General features: G+C 42.7%; 1 protein-coding gene across 4 annotated transcripts in view; it reads left to right on the top strand.

The window, feature by feature from the left end:
- The window catches only part of LOC100725615 (protein kinase C-binding protein NELL1), a 625,998-nt gene that overhangs the window by 122,829 nt on the left and 477,407 nt on the right, over positions 1 to 25,762 (top strand). For all 4 annotated transcript variants that reach the window (XM_063256792.1, XM_063256795.1, XM_063256793.1 and 1 more), the window contains exon 4: positions 4,824 to 4,994. In XM_063256792.1, coding sequence (XP_063112862.1) covers positions 4,824 to 4,994 — 171 coding nt within the window. The remainder of the gene's footprint in view (positions 1 to 4,823; positions 4,995 to 25,762) is intronic.

The raw sequence follows: 25,762 nt of genomic DNA, 5'->3' as shown, positions 1-25,762 counted from the left end.
TCAATGCCTGGACACTAATTTTTCATCAGATTTGGGATTTTTCTCCCTGAGATAAGAATTATGGCCAAAGGTAAACACTGAGTAGAAGCGTGGCCTTGTTTGCTAAGTCTACCCTGCCTTGATTTCCCATCAAGGCTTTCACAGAGATTGTTTGTTCAGGGCCCCAGAGGGTGCACCGGCCTCTGCTGGAATGTGAGTAGGTGCAGCAGTAACTGTGAGGTCTTTAAGGTGTGATGCATTTCTGTAGTCTGTAGGCACCCTCACAGAGTAGCTGGAAAAGAGATCTTTATAAGGAGACTTCTTTCATGGACAAGCACTAGTTAATATTTAAAATTAATGTATACTGTTTATATACAGAAACTACACATTCATCCAGGAATAACCACTCACACTTTGGGTTGTGTATCTACTATTAATCCTGTGATCAAAACTACAGTGAATGTTATAGTTTTTAAAAAGTTAGCAAAGCAAAAGACACATCGCCGTCAGCCCCCTCAAACACTTCCCCCTGCGTTGAGCACACTCATTGTTCTTGCCACATTGGAAGTGGATCTGGAAGTCCTCTCTCATGAGTCCTTTTGAAATGTGATAAAAATGCTTTGATTGCTGCTCTCTGGTGCCATCAACAGAAAGGCGGCTCCTAAAAACACGACACAGTGTCCTCATCCACCACAGCACCAGATCAGGCACCATGGGACTCCTGACTCTTCCCCAGAGTGGAAATGACCATGCAGGGCAAATGTTCCGCATCAATTCAGGGCATCAGAGTGGGCAGGACAGTGCCACTAAAGACACACATGAAAGAGGACATCAAGAACTGCTTCAGAAAGTGGCAAGCATGGTGGGACAGATGTGTTGAAATTGAGAAGGGTATTCTGACAGAGATTAATGGCAGTGTGTGTTTCGATGAATAAATTTTTAAAAATTTAAATACCATATTTTTCATTCATACTCCTTACAGTCTTAACATGAAATATATGTAGTTCACAATCTCTCTCTACACATGCATGTATAATCTCACAATGGGTTGTATTTTTTCAATTTGGGGGACGTGACAAACATTTTAATACCTATGTATATTATGTAGAAATTGTCTTCCTGAGTTTTATTTCCAAGTATACGAGGAATCCAGATAGTCCTGTGAAGTGTTTTAGTGCATGTGCTGCTGAAGTGAACACAACCCCATGACATTTACCTTCAGGTCATGGTAATACTGATGGACCCCAGCACCCGTGGGTGAGCTTTGCGGGAGTTGCTGAGCTTCTAGCATAGGGCCTGCCCAGTGCTTGGGCAAAGGCCTGAGCCTTAGAAATTCAGCTCTGGAGACATCTGGAAACATCTGTCCTCACAGCACTTTGTGTGAGGGTACTGGGTTTCAGCGGATGGAGAACTCTGTGTGGGTGGCGAGAGGTGCCTCTGCCTGTGTGCAGCCCAGAGCACAGCAGGACATCATGTCACTGTACTCAGCATTAGTCCACCTCTGCACAGGTGACCATGGTAGGCGCATGGGGACCCACATGGGGAAGTATCTAGAAAAAGGGATAAGCCAGAATCCTTATCCAGGAGGGTTCACAGCATAGGTGGGAACAGGAGTACAAGGGAAAAATGTTTGGCCTGGAAAAGAAAAACAGGACGGAATATCATTGCTGATCTTAGATATCACACCACGAGTGAGCAGCTTTTCGGGGAGCCAGAGCAGTTCTTTGGAACCGCAGACTTGGCTGAGATCCCAGGTTAAGGGGTGAAAGGCTGCTCACAAATCCTCCTGTGGTTTATCACTCAGACCTGCACTCCCCACCCTCTCAAGGCTCCAGAAAGACCCCAGAACCCTTGAAGCCTGAAGAGTGAGGGCCCTCAGGGCTGGACTGGTCACTTCCTGTCTCCCTCTCCCTGCGAGCCCACGAGTCCCTGAGTCACCAGCCTGTAGCCTCAGACTTCTGCTCCTTCCTTACAGCCAGCTGGCCAGGAGGTAAAGCAACACCTGGTACACTCCGCTGCCATGATTCTGCAGCATTAATGTGTACATGAGTCATCTGGGGTCCTGCTGATGTGCAGGTTCTGATTCAGGAAGCTTGGGTGGGGCCTGGGGCTCTGAGCTGGACCTGGTGATGTCCGTTTGCAAATAACACAGGGGGACAAAGTTTACTCCAAATCAAGGCTCTTCCCCCTTCCCTCATGGTAGTGGAGTCCCATCACACCAGTGACTGCCCCTCCAAGGTGCTGTCAGGGTCAAGTCTCCCATCTCTGCTTGAGTTACTGCTGAAAGTACTCGCCTTATTCCCCTCTCAGCCTTCATGACACAGTTTTATCCTGATGTCACTTAGCCATTCATGGTTTCTCTCTCCCTAGTGTCACTTTTGCAGTTAGCTAAAGTACTTTTTCCAAAAGCACATGGTGTTGGACGGCATGAATTTGTCCCGGTTGTTTGAAGCACAGCACTTTTTGATGCTATCTGAAGATAAGATACAGGGGTTCACTCGTGTCATGTCAGGTTGGATTTCTTTTCTCATAGCTATACATTTTATTATTTACTTACACAGTTTACTCCAATGCTTTGTAAAGTGATCTTTAAATGATGTATTTATAATACATTAAGCACTTGCTTAATGAGGCCATAGCCCCGGGAATACTGATTAAATCCCATTAAATATGTTTACTTCCCTCTTTAATGATTGTGTCCGCTGATCCCTGTGAACGTATCTAATTGTCATCGATTGGAGTTATTTTAAGGTCATATCCTTTCCTCCGGGAGTCACTTATTGGTCAGAATAAAGTAATTAGGAGATTTCTTGGGACATTTGAAGCTTGGGAAAGTCCCCACTGTAAGATCATGGTGCTTTTCTGTACTGGGGGCCCTGGGGGCTTTGTGGCGAAGCACTCAATGTCTGTGATCATGTGCGAACCCATCAGCAAAATAGGGAATAATAATATGTATTTAAAAATGAAATAGGACGATGCTGTGGAAGTACTTGTTGTGTTCCTGGCACATGACACCCATTCCTTCCCTTGCCTTCTCTTTGGGGGTCTCTTTGGCCACTTTCTAAGGGTTTGTTGAGAAGGATATATTTTACTATCTGTTTTGTTAATTTCAATACACCTAAGAGAGGGCCCCATATTTTACTATATTTTAAGCCTTTCATTGTTTGTTTGGTAAAGACATAGTGAATTAATGAATGATCAGATAATTTCTAAGATCTTCACTTTTAAATCAACTGATCAATTCTTCTACTGTTTCAATTCCTTAGAACAAGTAGGATAATTTCTTAAGAGACATTTTAAGGAAAGTCTCCCTTTCTGAACTTATTAAATTATGCTTTATTAATTATTGCTAATATGTACCTGGGACCAAGACCTGGCTGCTATTGTATAAATAACCTCTTCAGTTTATGCTTGGCTCTTTGTCTTGGTGTAAGAGAGGTGAGGCAGAGGCTGGTCCTGATTCTCTTCCCATGAAATTCTTTCTTGGGAAGATCCCTTGTCAGAGATAAGTAAGAAATACGCAGTTATTCTCCGATATAAGATTTAGGATTCGTATAATATGGGCTGAGTTTCAGGATGTATTCATTTCATCCTCATAGAAGATGTGCTTTACATTTTAGACTAAATACAGTCTGGCTGGTAAGATCAGGCCCACCCTGGGGACTAGGAGAGAAGCAACAGGTCCTTCCAGATCTAGTCACAGTGGGGTCCCCTGTCCAAGTAGCTCTTGTGTGTCCTGTGGACACCTTGCAGGAGGTTGGCATGGAGGTCACCCTTGCTGTGACTGAAGGTGCCCTTCAGGTTGGCCGTAAACTGCTGAAAAGTACACCAACTCAATCTGAAATCTGGGTTTAAATTTTGTCTTGGATGTGTTGTTTAATCCTTGAATCTCAATTGTTTTTAATCTTTGAAAAGGGATAATGATATTGGTCATGTAGTTTTTGTGGGCAATAAATTAGATTGTGCAAGTGACCTGCTAGTGTGATGCCTGGCAGCTGGGTAATGCCTGGTGTTGATGTCTCAGTGACAGTGACACCTCTTGAAAGAGGTGTCAAAGATGAAATGCTGCTGTCACCCACGAAGGTGCCAGGTCTGCCGGGTTTCGGAAGCGTGTTCCAAACACACTTGCTATACTTTTGGGCTACAGTTCTGATCATAGTAGTGTCACTAAGAATTTCTCATGGGCCTGGAAAACACAAAAATCTCAGGAAAGAGATGCCAACTGCACATTGCATTGTGTGATAATTTGAAGTACTGATCATAAGTGAGTAGCTTTAACCTCTTTCCCCTGGTCCTCATTTAGGATTTGTTCAGTTAAAACTTTTTGTGCAAGAGAGGAAGAGGAGGAGGAGGAGGGGAAGAAGAAGAGGAGGAGGATGAAGAAAGGAAACTTAACTAACTCCTTTGCTCCTGCAATGTGTTTCAAACTCTGTCTAATACGACTTTATTTTTTATTAACTCTTGAAAAAGTTCAAATGGCAGTTCTAAAAATAAACATTAATGCATCCTTTAACATGAATGGCCTTTCTCAGACAGCAGGAGCAGAGCTCTGAGCTGTGCTCCTCAGTGTGTCAGAGCCCTGCACCAGGCTTTTTGTTTAGCTGTGACTCCTTACTCAAGGTGGATCCACTGGTCTCCGATTCAGATGTGCAAGGTGCTGCCACAAGGACTCCCCGACAGTGGGTGAGCTGGGTTGCACGTGTACAGTTGATTTCAGCTCATGGCTTTTTTGTGGTCCTTCACTGATTTTAGATTCTGGGAGACCTGCAGTAAGGAGGTGGGGACTGATGAGAGCCACGCTACCCAGAATGGAAATAAAACAAACTTTGTTTCTTTGCATGCAGCTATTTTGAGCTGGAGAGCAGTGGCCTGCGGGATGCGATTCGCTATCACTACATGCACAAGGGGAGGCCCAGGACAGAGGCACTTCCCTACCGGATGGCAGATGGGCAGTGGCACAAGGTGGCTCTGTCAGTTAGCACCTCGCACCTGCTGCTACACGTTGACTGCAGTCGGTAAGCCTTTGTCTTTGGTCTTGAGTCATTCTGCCTTGAAATCAGGCAGTGGGAAATAAATCAGACCCCTCCACGACTTGCCTGGAAACAAACCCACGGGACCTTAATTGTCATTTAACCTATCGAATGGTCCGTTAGGCGTGCTGAAATGACCAACCATAATACAATAAGAAAACAGCTAATTAAGATGCAACTGTACCCTGCCATGAGGAGCAAACGCACAGAAAGCTGATTGCAGACTGGGGAGTATTAAGTGCACCTCAGTGTGTGCTAGGCCCCAGCTGAAATTCCGTGGAGCTGTGGCTACAGTTAACTGTGATATATTGTTGTTGAGTTCGTTCCACTTGGGAGGGAATAAGCCATTCTCCAGTGCTACTGAAGCAGCTAATTCTATTTTACTTCATCAAGTACAACTTTGCTTAAATGTCTTTTCCAAATGGAGACTCTGAAAGAGGCTGTCCTTGGGCTTTTTTGAAATTGAATGTCTTCCACTCCCTGCAGAGGAATAACCCTTCTAGCTCGTTAGAGAGTGGCACTGTGATGTGTGAGGCCTGAGGTTTCCTCCAGGGGCTGTGTGTTGTGGTGAAGCGCGGTGTTGTTCCACATTTGGCACTGACAGCTGAAGAGGGGAAAGACCATTGGTCTTCATTGGGTCATTTGTGGTTGGACAGCTGTGTAATGGTGGTCAGGGGAAATGTGTCAATCTCCTCAGAACCTCCTGTAATCCTTCTGGATAGTGACCCAAGTCCAATTATGGAGAATGCTTTTATTTTCATTTTTTGCATCCCAGGAAGTGCCCATGCGTTATTAGTTCTGGGTAATGATGCCTTCAAGGTTAAAAATAACTGTTCAAGCACAAGGCTCACTCATGATCCCAGGAAGCAGCATGGGAGGTTGGGGACAGTGTCCCTTCCAGACCCATTCGGAAGAGGGATAGTTCAAGATCAGTCAATGATACACTGCGCCTTGTGCTGAGATTCTCAAATGTGCTTGTCATGCTAGTTCTGCGGTCTCTTTTACAAGACCTAGAAGGGCAGGAAACTAGTGTCAGGTTCAAAGGAAGTGCTGGAATATTGAAGTGAGTCTCACTCCATTTTGATGTGGTTATTTAAGAAGCTTTCTGAACTTCTGAGTCCATCTAGATTCAACTAGGTATAATATGTGTGCCCAAACAGTTTCCAAAGCAACTCTGGCTCCTTTCTCCCTGAAGGTCTGGTCTACGCAGCCTGTGTACAGCCAGTACACAGGCTGTCCTTCCTGAGCTCACTGGCAGATTTGGTTTTCTAGAATTAACGGAGTCTGCAAGGTAGCACTGTTTCCCCCAGGGCCTCCCATGCCCAGGCTGTCTAGAGGAAGGGCACTGCTTGCCGCAAAGTGGGCTTAGACCCTTGAGTTGAGAAATTCTCAACTGTAAAGTCCGGGTGGCTATTTTTTCTTGTAATGCGCTTTTTTCTTCTTGCTCCCAAAGTTTAATGTTTCTTGACATCATTCTCTTTGGGGAAGAGAAAGAAAGAGGAAACCGGTTCTGCCTCTGTGAACCCCGAGTTCCCTGCCCTTGCATGTTCTCTGAGGGTTCCTGTGAAATGTTTTCTCCTGCCATCCTCAGACATTTGTTAGCTGTATAAATTTAGGCAGGTTAAGTTCCTTGCCTCTCAGCTTCTTCATTTGTAAAACAGGAATACAAATATTAATGTAGAATTGCAATACTAATTATTCACAACTTAATTACAGTGTAGCCAACAACAGGCAGCTTAGACACCGATCCTATGAGGTATGTCGCCTGGTGACACTGCAGTCTCCTTAGTTTGTGTGAGGACACACAATGATGAAATCACCTACTTAAGCACCTATCAGCAAGCATCTCCTCCTCTTTCCACTGGGAATGTCCAGTGAGGTATTTCTTGTGAAATCCTTGAGACCGTGCGTGGCCTTTGCTGCTGAATACGCGTGTGTGGAGGTGTGTGGTTTAGTCTGCATCTGCGGTGCTTCTTCGTTCTTGCCTCCCAGCTTTCCTCCCTGTGTCCTTCTTGGCTCCTGTGGCCTCTCTCCTGGGAGAATAGAAGGAGATGAGAAGTCTGCAGCTATAGGATAAGTCCATGGCTAAGATGGGTAGACGGGTTCCTGTGTCTCTGTGCTGCTCTTGATATTTTTCTCTTCATTGCTTATGGTATGACACATCTCCTTTGTGTAAAGTTTTGGGTTGGGGGTACTATATATATGTATATTGTACTGGGAATTTTACTTAGGACTCTCTCAGCCACGCGTTTCCTGCCACCTGGAGGTTCTTATTTCTAGATCTTTTTCGCCCTGGGAGTTGTGCTCTTGTTTTCCAGCTCCTATCCATGGTTATTCTGCTGCCTAGAAGATGCACAGAGATGACAGGTAACGTGTGTTAGGCGTTGACTGCGCTTAGCCCACTAATGAAGAATCCCAGCATTATGTTATCTGTCTGTAGTCCTGCTGCTCACAGGTGACAGCGCTGGGATTTGAGCCCATGTGACTCATGGGTGCCTCTGACTTCTAGGCTCTTCAGCTCTTTCTTGTGCATGTGCTGCCTGGGAAGACATAGGTTCCAATGAATGAATCCATTACGCTGGTTTGGGAGAAGAGACCTACATTTATGGAACATGTTCTACAGGTTGGGTGATGGGCTGGGCTTTACACTCCTTGGGACAGCCATGTGGGGGCACTTTTATTAGATCCATTTTATAAATTTGTGAACAATTAGGCTCTAATTACCTATTAAGTTTTAGTCACATAATACAGTAAGCATCAAAATGGAACTTTGAGCTAAAGTACTTCTCAAACCCAAGTCTTTTCATCCTTCCACACTACCTGCATAGTATGCTAATGATGTGCATTGCCCAAGACAAAAATCATAAGCACGTCAGGAAATCTTCCCAAGGCAGAGATGCTATGGATGGTCACAATGAGACCCAAAACCAGGAAGAAGATTTTTCTCACGCAATTCTATTGCTCTCTAGAACTTTAGCATGGCAGGATTTTCCACTATTTTTTCCATAAGGTTAGAATTGAGAAAACAGAGCTTTTTCAGATCTAATTACACAACTTGTCACAAGAAAAGTAACTGCTATTTTAGCCAGTATTTCAACACTTTCTGCTTGCTACTGGGATTTACACTTTTTTCCTTGTTTCAGCTGTTTAGCTGGATCTAGTTAGATGTTCCCAATGTACTGGTAGCAGATTACCCCAAGGTAAAAATGTGAAAGAAAATATTTAGTTGGTGTTTAGGCTGTTTACCTCCACTGCCTTGGGTTTTTTTTAGCTGCCTTTTATATTCATAGTTGCCAACAAAGCTCAGAATAAGACCCAAACTAATCTTTCCATCTTCAACTCCCTTGGCAGCCTGTCCACATTACTCAAAGGACAGAATTCATCCACACCTGGGGTTCACATAAGCAATCTTCTCTACTCACTAACCAGAGAAACACATTTCCTTTCGTTTATTTGGTAACTTGTAATTTTCATTCAACTCATCAATTAATTTATTGGGCATCTCTGCAAGACTGTGTAGGAGACAAACAAGTAAGAGAATCTGAGCCACCAGGAATTTCATGGCTTATTTGTTTAATCATTTAAAATTCATCAGAAACCTTCCCACCCTATAATGGATCCATTTTCTTGGGCATCAGAGAAAGCCTGGGCTCAGACCAAGGCCCCTGAGGAGGCAGAGTTGACAGCTGATAAGAGGAGATGAGCACTGGAAAGATCTGGAAATGTTTGCTTGTGGCACCATGTGCTCCTGGTGACAGTGGAGCTGAGCACATCAGCAGCTTAGAGCTGGGCTTCCAAGGGCACTTTCCCTGCTTTGCCCAGCACTTTCTATGGTATGTAAGCACACCTACTCTAAATCACCCTCCTCATGCCTTCCTGCTGGAGAAATTAAATCTTGTCACATTTAAAAAGAGCTTTGAATCTTTATTTCATTTGTTCAGAGTTGTACAAGTGTGCATGATGCACGCACACACACACATGCACACATACACTCTGCAACCCTATGACCATGATCAGAAGTTAGCTCAGTCATTACAGTCTAGACAGTAAATATCTTTATATCTTATTTTTTAATGTTTGTTACTTATTAACCACACAGCTCATCTAACTTTGACATCCACTGGTCCCAATAAAAATGCAGAATCAGGAAAAATACTGGCACAGAACAAGTCATCATTCAAGATTCCTGTGTAATACTCTGTCACAGTATTTTCAGGATATAAGTGCCTGTTTATAAATATAGATTTCTCATAGTGAAATATGTGGACATGGCACTGTCCTTCCAGAGAACTCCTAAAGTATTTACAGACATCTTATTAAGCTTCATATTCCTGCCTAAGTTAAGCCATCTGTATAATGCACAACATTGGTTTTATGCAAATATTACTAGAGTAGGCAGGGTATGATGAAGAGATGACTATCAAAGGTCGTGGATTCTTGGAGAGCAGGTCCTGGCCCTCAATCTGCTGGTTTCCTGATTGCTACATCCTTCACATCAGAAGGTATGCCACAGCTCACATCACAGTTAAATAAAGTAGAATTAGGAAGTGAGTATGTGCCTCATGCCCAATTGGCGGAATAGCTCCAGACCCTCTACCAAGGAAGAGATGATAAGTAAGGTAGGAAGATAGCGCACGCCCAGGTTTAAATTTAAGTAACAGTACCTGGCAACAGTATGAGCACTGTCATGAGGCAGTGCATGATGGACTGTTGTTTTCCTGGTGGAGACAGTCAGGGCTGGGAGATCACAGCAAGGAGTGTTTCCAGAGATGTGGAGTAGCGTCTCAATTTCTTACCATCCCAGATGAAAACGCTCGACCGTGTCCACAGCTGTACAGCTTTGCTGGTATGTGACCTGAGAGATGGACTTGGAACAAAGTTTGTGCTGTAGGAATTACAAAGCCAATTATAGACTGGAGAGAGGAGAGTGTGCCTGGGTGAGTAATATCAAGGTGGCTGTGAGGGAAAGCCTGCAGGGGGAGCAAGAAGGAAGTGTGAGAGAGGAGCGGGAAGGGAAGGGAAGGAAGAGCTGTCTTCCACGTTCCATATTCCAGGCAGAGTTCTGTGGCTTAACCGAGACTAAAATGCATTCTAAATTCTTATCTCAATGTTGCCATTTTTAAAAACATGCATTATATCTGATGTATGCTTGTGAAAGGCAATCTCTGTCTGTTTCTTTCCTTCATTCTTTTACTCATTCATATGCCAAGAATACATACCATGCTTGCATTTAAAATGAGTAATAGTGCCTTTTCTATCAGCTAGTTGTTGGAGGAATGTAGCTATAGGGTCACGTCAAACCTGAAAGTTTCAAGCTACTATGTAAGTATAGAGCATAATTAAATACTATAGAACTGTATTATCATATAAAGAAGATTGTGAAGTATTCTTCTGGGAACAAGTACAGTTTAGTCAGACTGTAACCTCTATGAAGGCAGTGACTTATGCCCCCTGGATTCAGGACCTTATGTGCCATGTGGACCTATGATGCAGCACAGGCTTGGAAGCCAACCAAGTCCTTGAGGTATTTCTGAGTGCTGGGACCTAGCCAGGGTTCCCTGGTCATCCATGTTACCCTCCTGGCCTGTCGTGCAGTACAGTGGTGCCTGGTTGCTCATCAGGAGGATCACCTTAAAAATAGCTACTGGAAGCGAAGTGGAAAAGAAACCTTTTGTTGGTCCTGGATGTGCTTTGAGAATATGGCACAGCTTCTTTCCTTCCTCATTCTTATGAGGGGGGTGTTCAGAAGTTCGTTCCTGTCCCTTCAGCTCATGAGTCCAAATTGTGACTTTTGTGAGGAAGTCAAAGATTTAAGCAAGTGAGGGAGCCCTGTAGGGAAGCAGAATAGCATTTTTATTTTCTTCTCTGCTTTGAAAATCTGGCCTGTGAGTCCTCAAATATCCTGGACAGAAAATTTGACATGAATGATACTGTTAAACTCGTGTGACTCTGGGAAAAGTGTATTGTCTCTGGGTGTCAGCTTTCTCAGTATACAGTGAGGGATGGAACCAGGTGACTTTCAGCTCCTTCCAATGCTGGCCTTCTAGGCATCTCCGATTCTGTCTTATCTTAGAACCTGTTTCAGCGCCGCCTGCCTCTTTCCATTCAGGACCAGGGAGAGCAACCCGGGAGAGCTTCTCAGGGCCGCTGGTGCAGTGCACCAGCAGGGATTTGGCAATCACCTAAGTTATATATTGATTGATAGACAGTGAGTTGCTCATGAGCACAGACAAAAACTTGCTTTCCCTATATGCTCTCTGTCTTTTTAACATCACTCGCCTCCTTTTTTATTGGAGTAAAGGCTGGATATGCATTTTTGGATGCTAAGGGCTATTAGCTTCTTGTTTTCTCCACCTTGTACCCTTTTTTTCTTCCAAAGTATTATGTGTCAGACATATTACATCGAACAGCTCATGAGGCTGGGTGAGGCTTGCCCTGGGCATGGAGGCCTTGGTGGCTTGGTGATCTACAAGATACAGCAGGGTAATGTAGCAAGCAGATGAGGAATAGTTTTGCTGTTGTAAACATTCAGCATCCTCTGAATACTGAGGGATGCTGCAGAGTCACGGAGATTTGAGTAATACTGAGAGTGAATTAACTCTGTGGGTAGCTAAGCTGGTGTACTCAGAGGTGCAGATTCCTTGGTGAAATCGAGAGTGGTTGCTTAATTGTTGAGGCAGTCTTGCCTCTGCCATGTCGCATGCCTCATGATGACAGGGCCCCCACACTTCCACCTAGACTGTGTGCCCTGGGCTTATCTATTTCAACCTCATTAAGTGGATTCCTTGTTTAACTTTGCTCTGTGTTCTGTTGACATCAGTAGCTGACCTATTTCTAAGTTTGCCTTTTCAAGAACTTTCATCTTTTTCTCTTGTTCCCTGGTGGGTTAAATATGCCTTTGGTTAACTGCAGGCTCAATGGCAGGGAGAGGTAGGGGGTGGGAGGATCAGTAGAAGTGATCATAGCTTCATTTCCTCTCCATCAACCTGCATTCCAGGTTTTCAAAGTTCTGTGAAAAGAATTTTTAAAAAGTACTACAATAGAATCTTTCTTTATCTGAAGCTTTGTTGGCAAAGACCATCAGATAAAGAAAGATTCTGTGAGATGAACGTTCATGCATCTGTAGGGACTTTTGCAATGCTGAGGAAAGAACTGTGTTTTCCTGGGTTCACCGTAAGTCAGTGGCTGAGGAGAGCCAGCCTCCAGGCATCTTTTCTTCTTTTGTTTTCGGGGTGCTTACTTCCTATCCCTTCTCTCCACACTGTATCTACTCCAGAAAGTCAAGCAGCTTTGTCTCGGTCAATGATAATGAACCTTTTAGAGATGAGTGCCCAAACTGCCACCAAAAGTGATGGCAAAGTGCCAAGGTTGCAGTTAAACCTGAATCTTGAGGCTTTAGTTTAGAAAAAGCAATGCATATGTTAACATCTTTTATCTCAAGAGCAAGTAACACGTGTGTCATGGGTTTGCTACCGCTGCACTAGATTACCACACAGGGCTTGGTTTTCCTCCTCTTACAGTTCTTTTTCCTCTTTTTTCTCCTCTTCCTCCTCCTCTTCTTCATCTTCCTGTTGTAGTAAGACTACACTTTCAATTCTCATGGGAAGAGTTCAAGGTATCCCACTTATCAGGGAGAAAACACAAACCAAGAGACAGTTTTCATCTATTAGCTTTAGTCTAGGGGAGCTGGCCACCTCACAAGACCACTTTCTGCATAAGCAAAGATCTACCCTGTTATAAATCCCAACTTTTGCCGATTGATTGGTCTTAGACTCTAGAAGGGTTATGGGTACATGGATTTTCAATCTAATGACTCCCTTTCTCCTGGATCTTGGAAAGTTGGGAGGCTCATGGCTCTCAGCCCAGCCCTTTACCTTCCATGGTTTGAATTCCTTGCATGTGCCTCGGTGCTCACGTATAATCGCCAAAGCCCTAATCTTAAATCATGATCAACTGCAAATGAGCCGTTTGGCCATTTCTACAAATGTGGAATAGATGTATTACCTTAGGCTCTACTGTTACATATCTGGTTTTACACTTTCCCCATATAAACTTTGATACTCGCTTCTTCAAGGTGAGAAACTCTGTATTACTAAGGTGACTTTGTAATTCCAAGTCTTATTAAAAGTGGCTGGCAGTGAAATAAAAGGCTAGCAGTGGAAGACCCCCCCACTTAGGAAGACATTTGTGCTTATGGCTTCTTTTATCGGAACCTAATTAGACACATCCTAGGGCCTGCGGGAGCTGACATGAGAGCACAAGAGATAAGGTGAGCTCGATGAATTCTGTGTGGCTTTTGGGCATGCAATTTTAAAGTGATGTGTAACACTTCCTACCACACACCTACTCAATGTGGCCCCTTTTCACTCTGCCAAACAATTACATCCAGTAACTGGCATCCTGTAAATTTAAAATGAAAGTACCAATCATATAGCTTCCATGAGGTCTCTAGAGGCTAGCCTGTATTTCCTCCTTCAGTTGTGTCCTGTACTGATTTTTGTCTGCCTATGACATAATTTTCTTTTAGTTCTTTAAATGTGCTCAATTCTTCCAAACCACCAGACCTATGCCTATGCTGTTTCTAGAATGCCAAGTTCACTCCCACTCATCCTTAATTTTCACGTCTTATATTGCACATTTTCATTATCATCTAGTGTTCATTTCCCACTGAGTAGTTATTGGCCCTTCGCCTGCTATCTGGCTTCCCCATAGTTTCTAGCACCCCGAGTCTCACTGTCATATCACCAAGTACCTGCTACTCGACAGGTGGCTGCAGTATTTGCAAATATTGGAATGGACCAGTCATAACGACAGTAGCATCTATATTCCTGATTTCTGACCTTATGGTCCTAGCCTTCTCGGTAATTGCATTCATTAACTATTATCCCTTTGCTTCCCTCTCCCTTTCTGTATGAAATAGATGACTTTTCTACCTGTTTGCTGGGGCAGGGTTGTTGTGAGCATCAAATGAGCACCTATATGTGAATGGGGGTTGTCAATCACACAATGCTTTGTAGATAGCACCAAGTAGGGTAAAAGGAAGTAATCCAAGCATTTCTGGTAGTTTTTGGGATTGCTGTGTTCTGGAGAATGGCTCCTACTTTATAGAAGGTGCTCGTTGCTTTGCTGGTGTGATTCACAGCACAGTCAACCGTGGCACACTCTCAGGTTGAATTTCCATGGGCCTATGACTGCAGGAGCTCTGGCAGGCATGCAGAAGTGGGGAGAAGGTAATTTACAGATAGGGCACAAGCATAAGCTGTCACAGATGAGATTAGGGACAGACGTCCGCCTACTGGAGAGCGAATATGGCTGGGGACAGGTGTTTTGCCTGTATGGTGAATATGTCACTATGATAAAATCCTGTAACTGTTTCTTAAAACTGCATTTGAGGCCTATCTGCAAGAGTTTCCATCAGCCCAGTTGAGAACGTGTTCCATAGCTGTTGAGATACAGCATTATTGTGAAGCTCAATAGATTTTTTCTTTAATTTTTAAAAAAATAATGATGAAATGTGCAAGGTATCTAAAATGACCACCCTGTCTTTAGTCACACAGTACGGAGATGGTCTTTATTAACAGTCTTATTCCCATCTTCCAGACCTCCATTTGAATATGCACACTTGCTCTTTGAATAGTGAGATAGCACCAGACGTGTTGTTCTTCAGCTGCTCCTTTCTTTACCAGAGCACAAGCTCTCAATCGGCTGCAGGATCCTGCCCAGGAGGGGTGAGGACCGCCGTGTTCCTCACAGTACAGCCTGGGCAGTGGGTCCTTGGGCAGCCTGTGTGGCAGCACTCATGGCAAGCTCCGGGCTTCCTGCTCTGTGCTGTGGTGTTGTCTCTCTGGCCTTACAGCCCTGGCTGTGGAGACAGGGAGGGAGCCAGGAGCGCCTACCCTTGGATCAGCATGCCCTATTTTGGGCGTGTAGCTGGGTGAGAGTGGAAATTAGCCTGCACTGAGATGGGAGCAGCTAAACTGAAATGGCTGTGTGGTGAAGGTCAGATGCTTTGAGTGGGCACACAATGCTAGATCTTATTATTATTATTTTTTGGCTGTTGTGGTGCTAGTGCTATCCAAGTTCAGACAAAAGAACACAAGGAGAGAAAGCGTCATTTACTTTAGTTGTTAAGACTAAAGGAGCTTGTGGACTTAAACAGAAATGGGTTTCAACCCTGGCCCTGCCACGAGCTATGTGAACCTTACTTTTCTTTTTCTCTCTCTTTAATAGTTCGTTTTATTTTATTATTACGTGCTTGTAGTTCATGCAGTTTACAGTCGTCTTGGGGAGGAATAACATGTACATGTTACAGCTCGATTTTTCTTTAACTCCTTTTTTCTTCCCCTCCCCATCCTGCTCTCGTTCCCTGACCTTGTTTTCTGTTCTCATTGATGCTGTTTGTTTTAGCACAAGTTAAGACTACAGTGTTTACACTGATTTGGGTTATTAAGATTCTTGTACTTGATATGTCTTTATTCCTCTCATTTCCCCTTCCCTTCACTTCCTCTCCGTTCCTTTGGATCCTTTCCTCATTGGGTGAGATCTGTGCCCTTGTCCCTTTATATTCATCTTTTATCATTTTCTTTGCTGGTATTTTGCCTCACTCAGCTGAAGGCTATGCAGGATCCAATCTTGTGTGTCTGATTTATTTCACTCAACACTGTTTTCCAGAGGCATCTGTTTTCCTATAGATGCCTCAAGTTTGTCCTTCTGTATAGCTGAGTAGTATTCCACTATATTTAGCTACTACATTTCACGTATCCAGTCACCTGGTGGTGGGTATACAGGCTTCTCCCAGGACTTAGCTATTACAAATTATGGTGCTACAAACATTGATAAATAAATATCACTGCAATATGATGATTTTAGCTATTTGGGGAAGATATCTAGCGGGGTGATAGCTTGGTCACATGGAGTTTGAATTCCTTGAGAATTCAAACTTCATACTGATTTTCATAATGGTTACAATAGTTTAGAGTCCCATCAACAGTGTAGAAAAGTTCTCTTTTATGCCACAACCACACAGAATTGGCTATTGATTAATTCCCACCTTCCAGAGCAAGGTGGAATCTTAATATTGGTTTGATTCATATTTCTTTAAATGGCCAGAGATGTTGAACATTTTTTTCATATATTTATTGGCCATTTGTATTTCTTCCTCTGTGAGGTTCCTGCTTATTTCCCTAGTCCATATCTTCACTGGATCTTTAATTTTAGGTGGTTTAATTTTCTTAATGTTCTGTATATTGTTCTGTATATTAGTCCTCTGACTGAGAAGTAGCTGGAAAGTTTTTCCATCCTGTAGCAGTCTCTTCACTCTCCTGACTGAATGTTTGCTGTGAAGAAGCTCTTTAACCTGCTGTAACACCACTTGTGGAATCTTGTTACTACTTCCTGTGTTCAAGATTCTGTTGAGGAACACCTTTCCTACTCCTGTGTCAGAGGTTTGCCTATTTTGTCTTATGGAAAGTTTAAGGTTTCTGTTTTAATGTTTATATCTTTGATCCATTTTTGTTTTAATTTAGTATATGGTGAGCAATAACGGTCCAATTTCATTCTTCTACAAGCAGGTAACCATTTCTCCCAAACTGCTTGTTGAATAGGCTGTCTTTCCCCCAGTGTATGGTGTGGACCCTCTGCCATAGTGCAGATAGCTGAGTATGTCTGGGGAGGTTGTTATATCCTCAGTTCTGTTCCTTTCATCCAGTGTCTGTTTCTGTTCCAGTAACGTGTCATTTTTATCTCTATTGCTTTGTAGTAAAGCTTAAAGTCAGGTCTTGCTATGCTACCTGCTTTGCTCTTATTGCTCAGAGTTACTTTTGCTCTCCTGGGTCTCTTCTGGTTGTACATGAATTTTAGGGTTGCTTTCTCTGGATCTGTAAAGTGTGCTGTTGGTATTTTAATTGGGATTGCATGACATCTCGATAGCAGTTTTGGAACTGTGGCCATTTTGACAGTATCACTTCTGCATAACCAGGAGCAAGGGGCATCTTTCCATTTTCTGATGTTCTCTTCAATTTCCTTTCTCAGAGTGCTGTAGTTTTATTTGTACAGGTCATCATTTGTTTGGTTAGGTGAATTGTTAAGTATTTCATTTTTCTTGAATCCATGGTGAATAGTATTGTTTTCATAATTTCCTTCTCATCCCATGCATGGTTGGTGTACACAAGTGCCAGTGATTTTTGTGTTTTGGTCTTATATGCTGATACTTTGCTGAAACTGACTATTAATTCCAACAGTTCCTTGGTGCAGTTTTTTGGGTCTTCCATGTAGAGTATCATGTCATCTGCAAAAGTGAAATTTGAGCTCTTACTTTCTTATATGTGTCACTCTTATTTCTTCCTCTTGTCTGATTGCTCTGGCTAATGTTTCAAGAACTATGTTGAACAGGAGAGGTGATAGTGGACATCCTGTTTTCTTTTTGATTTTAGTAAAAAATGTTTTTAGTTCTTCCTCTTTAGTATGATCCTGGCTATTGGTTTGTTATAGATGGCTTTAGTCATGTTCATGGAGGTCCTTCTATACCTGTTTTTTTTTTCAGGGTTTTTATCATGAAGCAGTGTTGGATTTCACAAAAAATCTCTTTTGCATCTATTGATATGATCATGTGGTTTTCAACCTTGCTCCTGTGTATGTAATGTATCACATTTATAGCCTTATGTATGTTGAACCATCCTTGCATCTCTGGGATGAAACTTATTTGATCATGATGTGTCAGCTTGTTTATAATATGATGCATTCTGTTTGCTAATATCTTGTTGAGGATTTTTTGCATCTATGTTAATTAAAGAGATTAACCTACAGTTCTCTTTTAAAGTTGGGTCTTTATCTGGTTTTTGGAGCGATACTGGCTTCCAGAAATGAGTTTGGAGCACTCAGCTGTTCTTTGAACAGCTTGAGGAGTATTGGTAATGTAACATCCTTACAGGTTTTGTGGAATTCAACAATGAATCCACCAGGTCCTGGACTTTTTAACACAACTTACTTTTTTAAGCTTCAGTCATAGGACAGGTACTATAGTGCCTCATTTGTGGGATTAGGAGAATTAAAAGTGATAATGCACAAGGATCAGATAGGCCACACTTTACTGCAAATAATAATGGCTGAAATGATCAGAATACGTGCAAGGATACACAATGTATACTTAAATAAGACATTTAAATGAGGTGACGCCTGGGGTAAGTTTTTGACTGTGACAAGGTACTTTGCATCTTTCTGTTCTGACCTCCTCAGCTGTGTCTGTGGATGTTTTCCCTGGCAAAGAGAAAAGAGGTTTCTATGAATATCTCAGACTGCTCATCCTTCCTTTCATGGTTCTAGAACACTGCTTATCCAGGAAACAGGTGCTCTGAGCAAAGAGGGAGGAGTGGTTGTGGGACAGATTGTGAGCAGTGTGTGCCCCAGCGTGACAGTAGTTCAGCACTGGGCCTTGGTAGTAAGTGTCATGATGCCATTGTGATGGTGCTGTTGCTAGATCTGATTATGTCGATTCTGCTTCCACACCTGAGTAGAGCAGCAGGTATCAGCAGAACAAATACCACCGTGATCTGGTAGATCAGGAGTGATTTTTAATGGCTATTCCTACTGTCAAAGCATTTTCAAAAGGCTCAGGTCATGATCCAACAGGCCAGAGTGCTCCCTACCTGTCCACCATATTGGCAGGGTGGGTACTGCATGATTGTCACTTTAGGAAATTCAGCCTCCACCTGTTTGCCTGTGGCAACTGCCCTTCCATGAGCTACTAAAACACAGCTTCCTATTCCACAGAACACGCTGGCAGTCCCACCTATGCCACTGTGGACTGTAGCTTTTATCCCACCTGGCCTCCTGCTTCCCTTTGCCTGACGAGCCCAACACTTGCATTCGTGGCCCCTCAGTGTCTGGCCTTTGCTACCTGCTCATTTTGGCAACTTATTTGGAGGTTTTTCTCTACTTGCTGATCTCAGAACCTCCAAGCTACCCTGCCAGTCACAACCCACAGCATCTTTGCCAGCAGGGGAGATCTCAAATTTGCTTTGCTGATCTTTCTGATCTTGACTCCTTGGCATATTTTGATGATTTTGTTTTCCTGCTACACTCTTAAGTGCAAATTGCATTCTTGATAGTTTGTTGGGATGCTGTTTTACTTTCCCAAAGTTAAAGTCATGCAGCATTGAAATCCAGCTTTACTGAGGGGTTTAAAGCTCCATTTAGGGGAACTTTCTAGTCTGAAGATGAAAATGAACACAATCTTCACAATATTCACAAATTGTTAAACATGCAAGTTAGACGTCTGAGCATAACTCCAAAACTCATCCTCCTAAACTCTGCATGGGAAAGGTGACTCAGGACTTGCAAGACCATCAACCACCGAGATTAACTAAACCGCCTCCTTCCTCAAAAGAAAGAAACATGCCTAACTCGGTCACAGTCGTCACTCATGGGAAAAGCAGGGAGGCTGCAAAAAGCCTCCAGCGCATGTGAGCTCCCTTCGATTGCTTCTCCCCAAACATCCTGTCACCTCCTGTCTTCCCTCTGCTCTGCATCCTAGCAGGCTGTCTGAATTTCTTGTGAGTTTTGTTGGCAGCAGATTTGGGGAAAGGAGAGGGCAACTTTCCCGTCTCTGTGGGGTCACTTTGTGCTGGCTGTGTCCATCGACAGAAGGTCCTAATCAGGCCATGCATTGTGGTTTAACACCTTTTTATATTTGGGAATGTAAGAGCTTCCCAATCCTCATAACTTTTTACAGACTGTGGCATGCCATACCATTCCTTGGCATTTTATCTATTCCTTGCACTTCTTGTCTAAGTTACCCTTTGAATTGCTCACTCTCTTTTCGGATGAGCAAGTCTCAGTAGAGACTATTGTCCAGATCCACGACTATAACAGATGGCTTTCTGCCTTTCCTGCTTTCTGGTGGGCTGTCCTTGGTTGTGTTTCTTAAGCCCTTGGGGTTTCTTGAATCTTGAGTTTTGGTTTTCTCTTCAGTAAAATGAGGGTGGCAGAAATCCTTGCCTTTATCTTCCTCACCCAGTACGAAAAATGTGCAACTTCCATGTGAACTGGAGGTGGACTGTGCATGAGGAAAGAGTTTCTAGCACTGGGACACGAGGACGAGAGGCTGAAATGGGCAGTGGGAAAATGTCAGCCTCCGAGGCTGGAGCATGCAGGTCTCCCCAGAGGGCTCTGCATCCTCCCCTGCTCTCTTGGCACAGTGGAGGAGATTCACCTTCCACAGGACCTGATCCTCCAGATCCAGCCCCAAAGCTCAGCCCGCGGCCATTCCTTCCCTGCTCCCCCAAGCTCACAGGGTCCACACCTCAGGAACCCAGTAGAGGTCTTGTCTAGCTCTAGATGGGTCATTTCGTGATGCAGCTGGCCTCTGTCAGGTTGCATTCCATGATGAGACCTTTGGGGGATGTATTGATATGATTGGAAAAAAGGAAATTGTCACAGTGATGCCAAGGAACATCCTGAAAAGGCCAATCCTTGAGCTTTTGTTGCTTGATATTTAAAAAGCGCAGTATTTGGCAAGGGTAAATCCTATTATTTGTGTCTGTGGTCATCGCACGTGGGAGGTATTTATGTTGGAAACTGTCTTGGAAAGCCTTGTACCTGAGCTTCCAGAGGGATGTGGCACAGCTCTGCAAGTCACTGTTTATTTTATCAAATGCATCTGTGATGCCTGTTACAGCCTGTGAAGGACTCATCAGTGTCCTGCAAAATCATCTTGGTCACTGCATGGTGTGTAGTTTAGAATGTGTCTCATTCTCCGTCAGTCATAGCTCTTACACCCAGTGAACAGTGTCTGCACCATGGACTTGTTTGATTTTAATGTTGTTGTCCTGGCACATGGCCAAAAGCCTGGCACAGAATAGGTGTGCGGTAGGATTTGCTGAATGAATGAATGGATTTTCAAGTGAAAGAAGGATTGCAAAGCTCAGGTGCCTCTGCTGGGCATGAGAAAAGAGTTTGAACTGCTGAAGGCTCTTATTCTATCCACAACTTTGAAGAGACAGGCATAAACCCATAAGGTCCACAACCCTCATGGACCCAAGGTAGAAATCAGTGGTTACTGAATTTGGATGTGGGACAGTTAACTTCTATTGGAAATGAGAGGAAGGTTCAAGAAGCAGGGGATCAAGGGAAAAGCTTTAGAAGAGAACAGGATGGCTAGGCTCTTAGAGTCTTCATTTTCTAAAGTTGCTTGGGCCACAATATTATCATTTGTTTTTAAAAAGAGAGGGCTTGAGTGTAGCTGAGTGGTACAACATTTGCCTAGCATGTGCAATATCCTCAGCACACACATGTGTATGCACACACACACACACACACACTTCATCCAGCATAACGGGTTTAATTGAAGCAGTGTATGGAAAGCGTATAGATTTGTGTGGTATATAGTAAAAATTTTCATTATTATTGTTGCTGATATTGTTAGCAGTAAGAGAAGGAGGCAGAGAAAGAGAAAGGAACGTTTATGAAATAAATTTAAGCAAATCCTGGCTAGCGGATGAGTTCTAATTGTGCCTCAAAGTTCTATTTGTACTTTGGCAAGAACTTTCTTTTTTTCAGGCATTGTTTGGAAAAGTGAGGAAATTGAATTTTATGGCCTCTGGATGATTAGTTTGCATAGAGTTGGGGTTGAAGAATGCACAGAATTTGTGTATCAGAGAGTATGATATGCCTGTGGGAGATAAGTTTCTTTGTAAACATTCTTTCCTGCTTATGCCATCAGGTTATTTAATTAAGCAAAAAGAACAGCATATCTGTTATGATCCTTCTGTGCTTGCAAATACACTTTGGATACAGGGGAGATTGTCAGATAGCCATTGGTTGCTTGGTTGATTCATTTGGTTGAATATTAAGTTGTAGAGAATCTCAAGGGGTTCAGAAGAAAGAGAAGGAAAAAGGTAAAAGATAAAAGATAGTCTTCTTTGTAAAGCTCCTAAATTGTCAGCGAGATGCTTGCTTTATACTCACCCATATATCCTTTAGAAAAAAAGGAGTTATCAGGAAGATGGAAAATAAAAAGGAAGAAATACATACTGTTTATTAAGTGCTTGAACAACTCCGTGGCATATGGGAGCAGGTAGTTTTAAGATATTTTCATTTCCATTTTGATTGCGAGGTTGTAGGACCAGGGAGGCTTGGCTTCTGTATGGTCCCAGAAGTAAGTGACAGATTAAAGGTGGAACTGACACCCAGGCCTGTGTGACTTCAAATACGTCACACCCTCTCCTTGGTGAGGTAACCTCTCTACAATTCTTATGTGTCCTAGTACTCTACACTTCTCCCTTCTCCTCATACTCCATTGATAAACTTACTTCCTGCCTCCCCCAGAGGATGGAAACAATTAGTTGTCTGATTCTTTATTATGGACCCTGCATTTCCAGTACTGGGGTATTTTCCATCCTTTTTCCAGCCACCACTTTTCTTTGTAGGGTGGTGTGCTATGGTTTGTGTCTAGGTGTCCCCCAATCCTCATGTGGCCTTGGAGGTGGCTGAATCTAGTGTCTGTGATTGGCTTGTTGTCTAGTGCTGGGATTGGTGGTATGAGTGCTGCACCTGCCTAGGGGCAGAGATAACATACAGTGTAAGGGTGCGAAAAAGGTGTGTGTGTGTGTTTTTTTTTTTCTCTTTGGCTTTTTTGCTCTTGCTGCTCTTGCTGCTGTGAACGGCTGCCCCTCAGCCACGCCATGCTAACTTGGAGCCAGCTGAGTACAGACTAAAACTTCCAAAACTTTAAGAAATATAGCTTACTTCCTTAATTTTGGGAATCAGTTGTTTTGTCTCAGACGTGAGAGAAAAGTAACTGAGACAGGGGCCTCTCTTCTGCAGCATTTATTTCATCCATTTCCCTTGCTCTTGCATCCTATCAATGAGAACCAAGTCAAACAGTTCCTACACTTTCTATTCCCATCTCCTTCTCTAGCTGCATCTCCATTTCTCAGCTTTTCGTTACAGCAAAAATCCTGGCCGCATAGCCAATTCCGAGAGTTAGTTCTCCATCTTCATGCTGTTGGACCTATCACTTGTGTTTTGGCCTAATTCGTCACTTCCTGCTTGAAAATTATACTTGGCCGAGTTATGGGGACACGAAAGACTTAGAGTCTTTCACTTCTGACTGTTTCTTGCACTCTCTGTGTAAGCATCAGTGACCGACAGGTTTTCCTGATTCCACGTTTGCTGTTATCCCTGGGTTAAAATAGGTCTATGGCTAACCCATTAACCAAATTAGATCATGTCAGCCCGCTACTCACAACTCCCCAAAGCTTCTCATTTCACGTAAGGCAGCAGACTGAGCCCAACGGTGGTCTTTGAGTCTAAGGTGTTTTAGTCTCTTTCTTTTTCCCCAACCTCATCTTCTGCCACCGTCTACCCTGCTTACTGTGCCCCAAGGAAACCTCGTTTCTTGAGTGTTGGTGTTCTTTGAGCATTCTCCACATATCTGTCTTGGTTACTTTTCTTTCATAATTGAGACAAAATATCTGATGCCCAAAGTGAAGGAAGGAAAGGTTTGTTTAGCTTATAGCTTTTGTAGGTTTCAGGCCATACTCAGATGCCTCCAAGGCAGGGTAGAATGGCTGAGGGGCCATTTGAAATGGCTGCAAGCAACAAAGTCTTGGTCCAGCCTGTTTCTCTCATTTCCTTTCATCTTAAAATCCAGGATAATAGAAAACAGAGGATATAGAAGGTAATGTGTATTATATTCTCTAAGAAGCTTGTGGTCTTACTTGGAAGCTACAACCAGTACAATAACCAGTAGACTGTCATACATGGTGCTGCCTGATACAATGCTGAGTAATGAAACAAGTCTATTTTAACGCTATTACAACTGGGAAAACAGGTGCCTTCTCTCAGTCAGCATTTGTTGTGTTAGGCCTTATGCTAGTTTCTGGGGATAAAGAGGTGATGATAGTGATGGTGATGATTACATGATTTCACTTCAATGAAACATCTAGAATAAGCAAAGTCATAGAAAATGCAGACTGGGGTCAGCAGGGGCTTGGGGTGATGAGGAATATAGAATTATTGCTTTGTGATTATGAAGTTTGTGCTCAGGATAATGAAAAAGTATTGGAAGTAAATAGAGGTGATTGTCCCACAATATTGTGAATTTAATCAGATCCCCTGATTTGTACAGTTAAAATGAATGAAATGGTAACATTTTGTTACACATACTTTATGGTTAAAAGTGATAATGTAATGTGTCAAAATCTGTTGAAGTATTGACCTTAAATGGATAAATTATATCACCTGTGACTTACAACTTAATAACTGTTAAATGTTATCATACCAGAATATAAAGAAAACCCAAATCTACATTTTGAACAAATCATTTATCAGTCAGGAACGTCTGACCTTTAAAGTCAACTCTGGCATATATTCTAGCAAATTTTATTTTAAACCAAAGGAAAATAACTTCATGAACTCAAAGCAAAGAGACCATATCATTTACAAGGAAAAGAAATTTGGGTTGACTTCAGATATTTTGATAGCAACTTACAAAATAAGATGCAAATAACATTTTCAATAAAACCCAAGGAAAGATTCAAAGGAAGAGCTTCCCAGTTTGACAGCTGTGTCGAGTTCTTGGTGTATCATACAATCAGTGAAGTGCTAAGAGTGTTTCAAGCCCAGAGACCAGAACATACTAAGGACAGAGGCAAGAGACTGCCTGAGACTTCCAGGATTTGCAAATAAGTCCAACAAGTTGGCATGGGCAGAGTTTCTGTAAAGTGATGTGGAGAAATTCTCTAGACATTAAATGTTGTAAAGTATTTCATTCATTTACTTACGTAATATCCTATTACCTTTCTTTGAATTCCAGTAACACTTTCATTATTTTGTTTTGATTGCTTTTGTTCTGTTTTGCTTGGTTTGATTTTATTGTGTCTGATGGTGTAGACAACTACTTTGAGGAAGACAAGAGACATTATGGTAAAAAAATTTTCTCGAGTATTAATAGGAAGTGCCTAGAAATGTCTATTCATGAAATAAGAAAGAAAAAGACAGAGAGTAAGAGGGGCTTGTGAGATTTGTATAAGAGGTTAAGGGGGGCTTATCCATGGAGGTTTCACATAATTCTTCAGCTATTCCAAACAGGTTCTTCCTTCTGATAATTTGCATTTCTGCCTTTCCATCAGCCTAGTGTTGGAAGTACTGGTGGACAGTTTAAATTTTTTTCCAATTAACACATAATAGTTGTATAGACTTAAAGAGTACAGTGTGATATTTCATACATCAAATAAAAAACAAGTGTATAATATATGCTGATCAAATCAAGTTAATGTCTATAATGTATACTGATGAAACCAAATCAGTATCTATCTCCTTACTGTCTCTTTATGTGTGGGACATTGGAGCTTCTGTCTTCTTGTTCTTCATGAAATATATATTTCCGACTACTGTAGCATAGAACTCTGGATTTGATGCCTCCAAACTGTGATTTGGTGCCCGTGCTCTACTTTCCTTCTAGCCTTCCCTCCATCTCCCTTTGCTAGCCTCTCTTGGTCACTGTTCTCCTCTCCTGCTTTGAGATCATTTGTTTTAGCATCCACAGATAAGTGAGAACGCATAGTATTTGTCTTTCTGTGTCGCACTTATTTCACTTAGTGTAATGTCCTTTAGTTGCATCTGTTTTAGCTGGAGGACTCTTAATCTAGCCCAAGGCGGGGGAACCAAACTGGATCACCTTCTGGATGAACATGCAGTCACAAAGAGATGCCTGTGTCCAGGAACTCATCTGGCAGATAAAATCTGAGTACCTA

Source organism: Cavia porcellus, unplaced genomic scaffold (genome assembly GCF_034190915.1).
Source record: "Cavia porcellus strain 051 isolate PalLab524CR breed Dunkin Hartley unplaced genomic scaffold, mCavPor4.1 scaffold_9, whole genome shotgun sequence".
Classification (NCBI taxonomy): Eukaryota; Metazoa; Chordata; class Mammalia; order Rodentia; family Caviidae; genus Cavia; species Cavia porcellus.
This window is presented reverse-complemented; position numbering and strand designations above follow the sequence as displayed.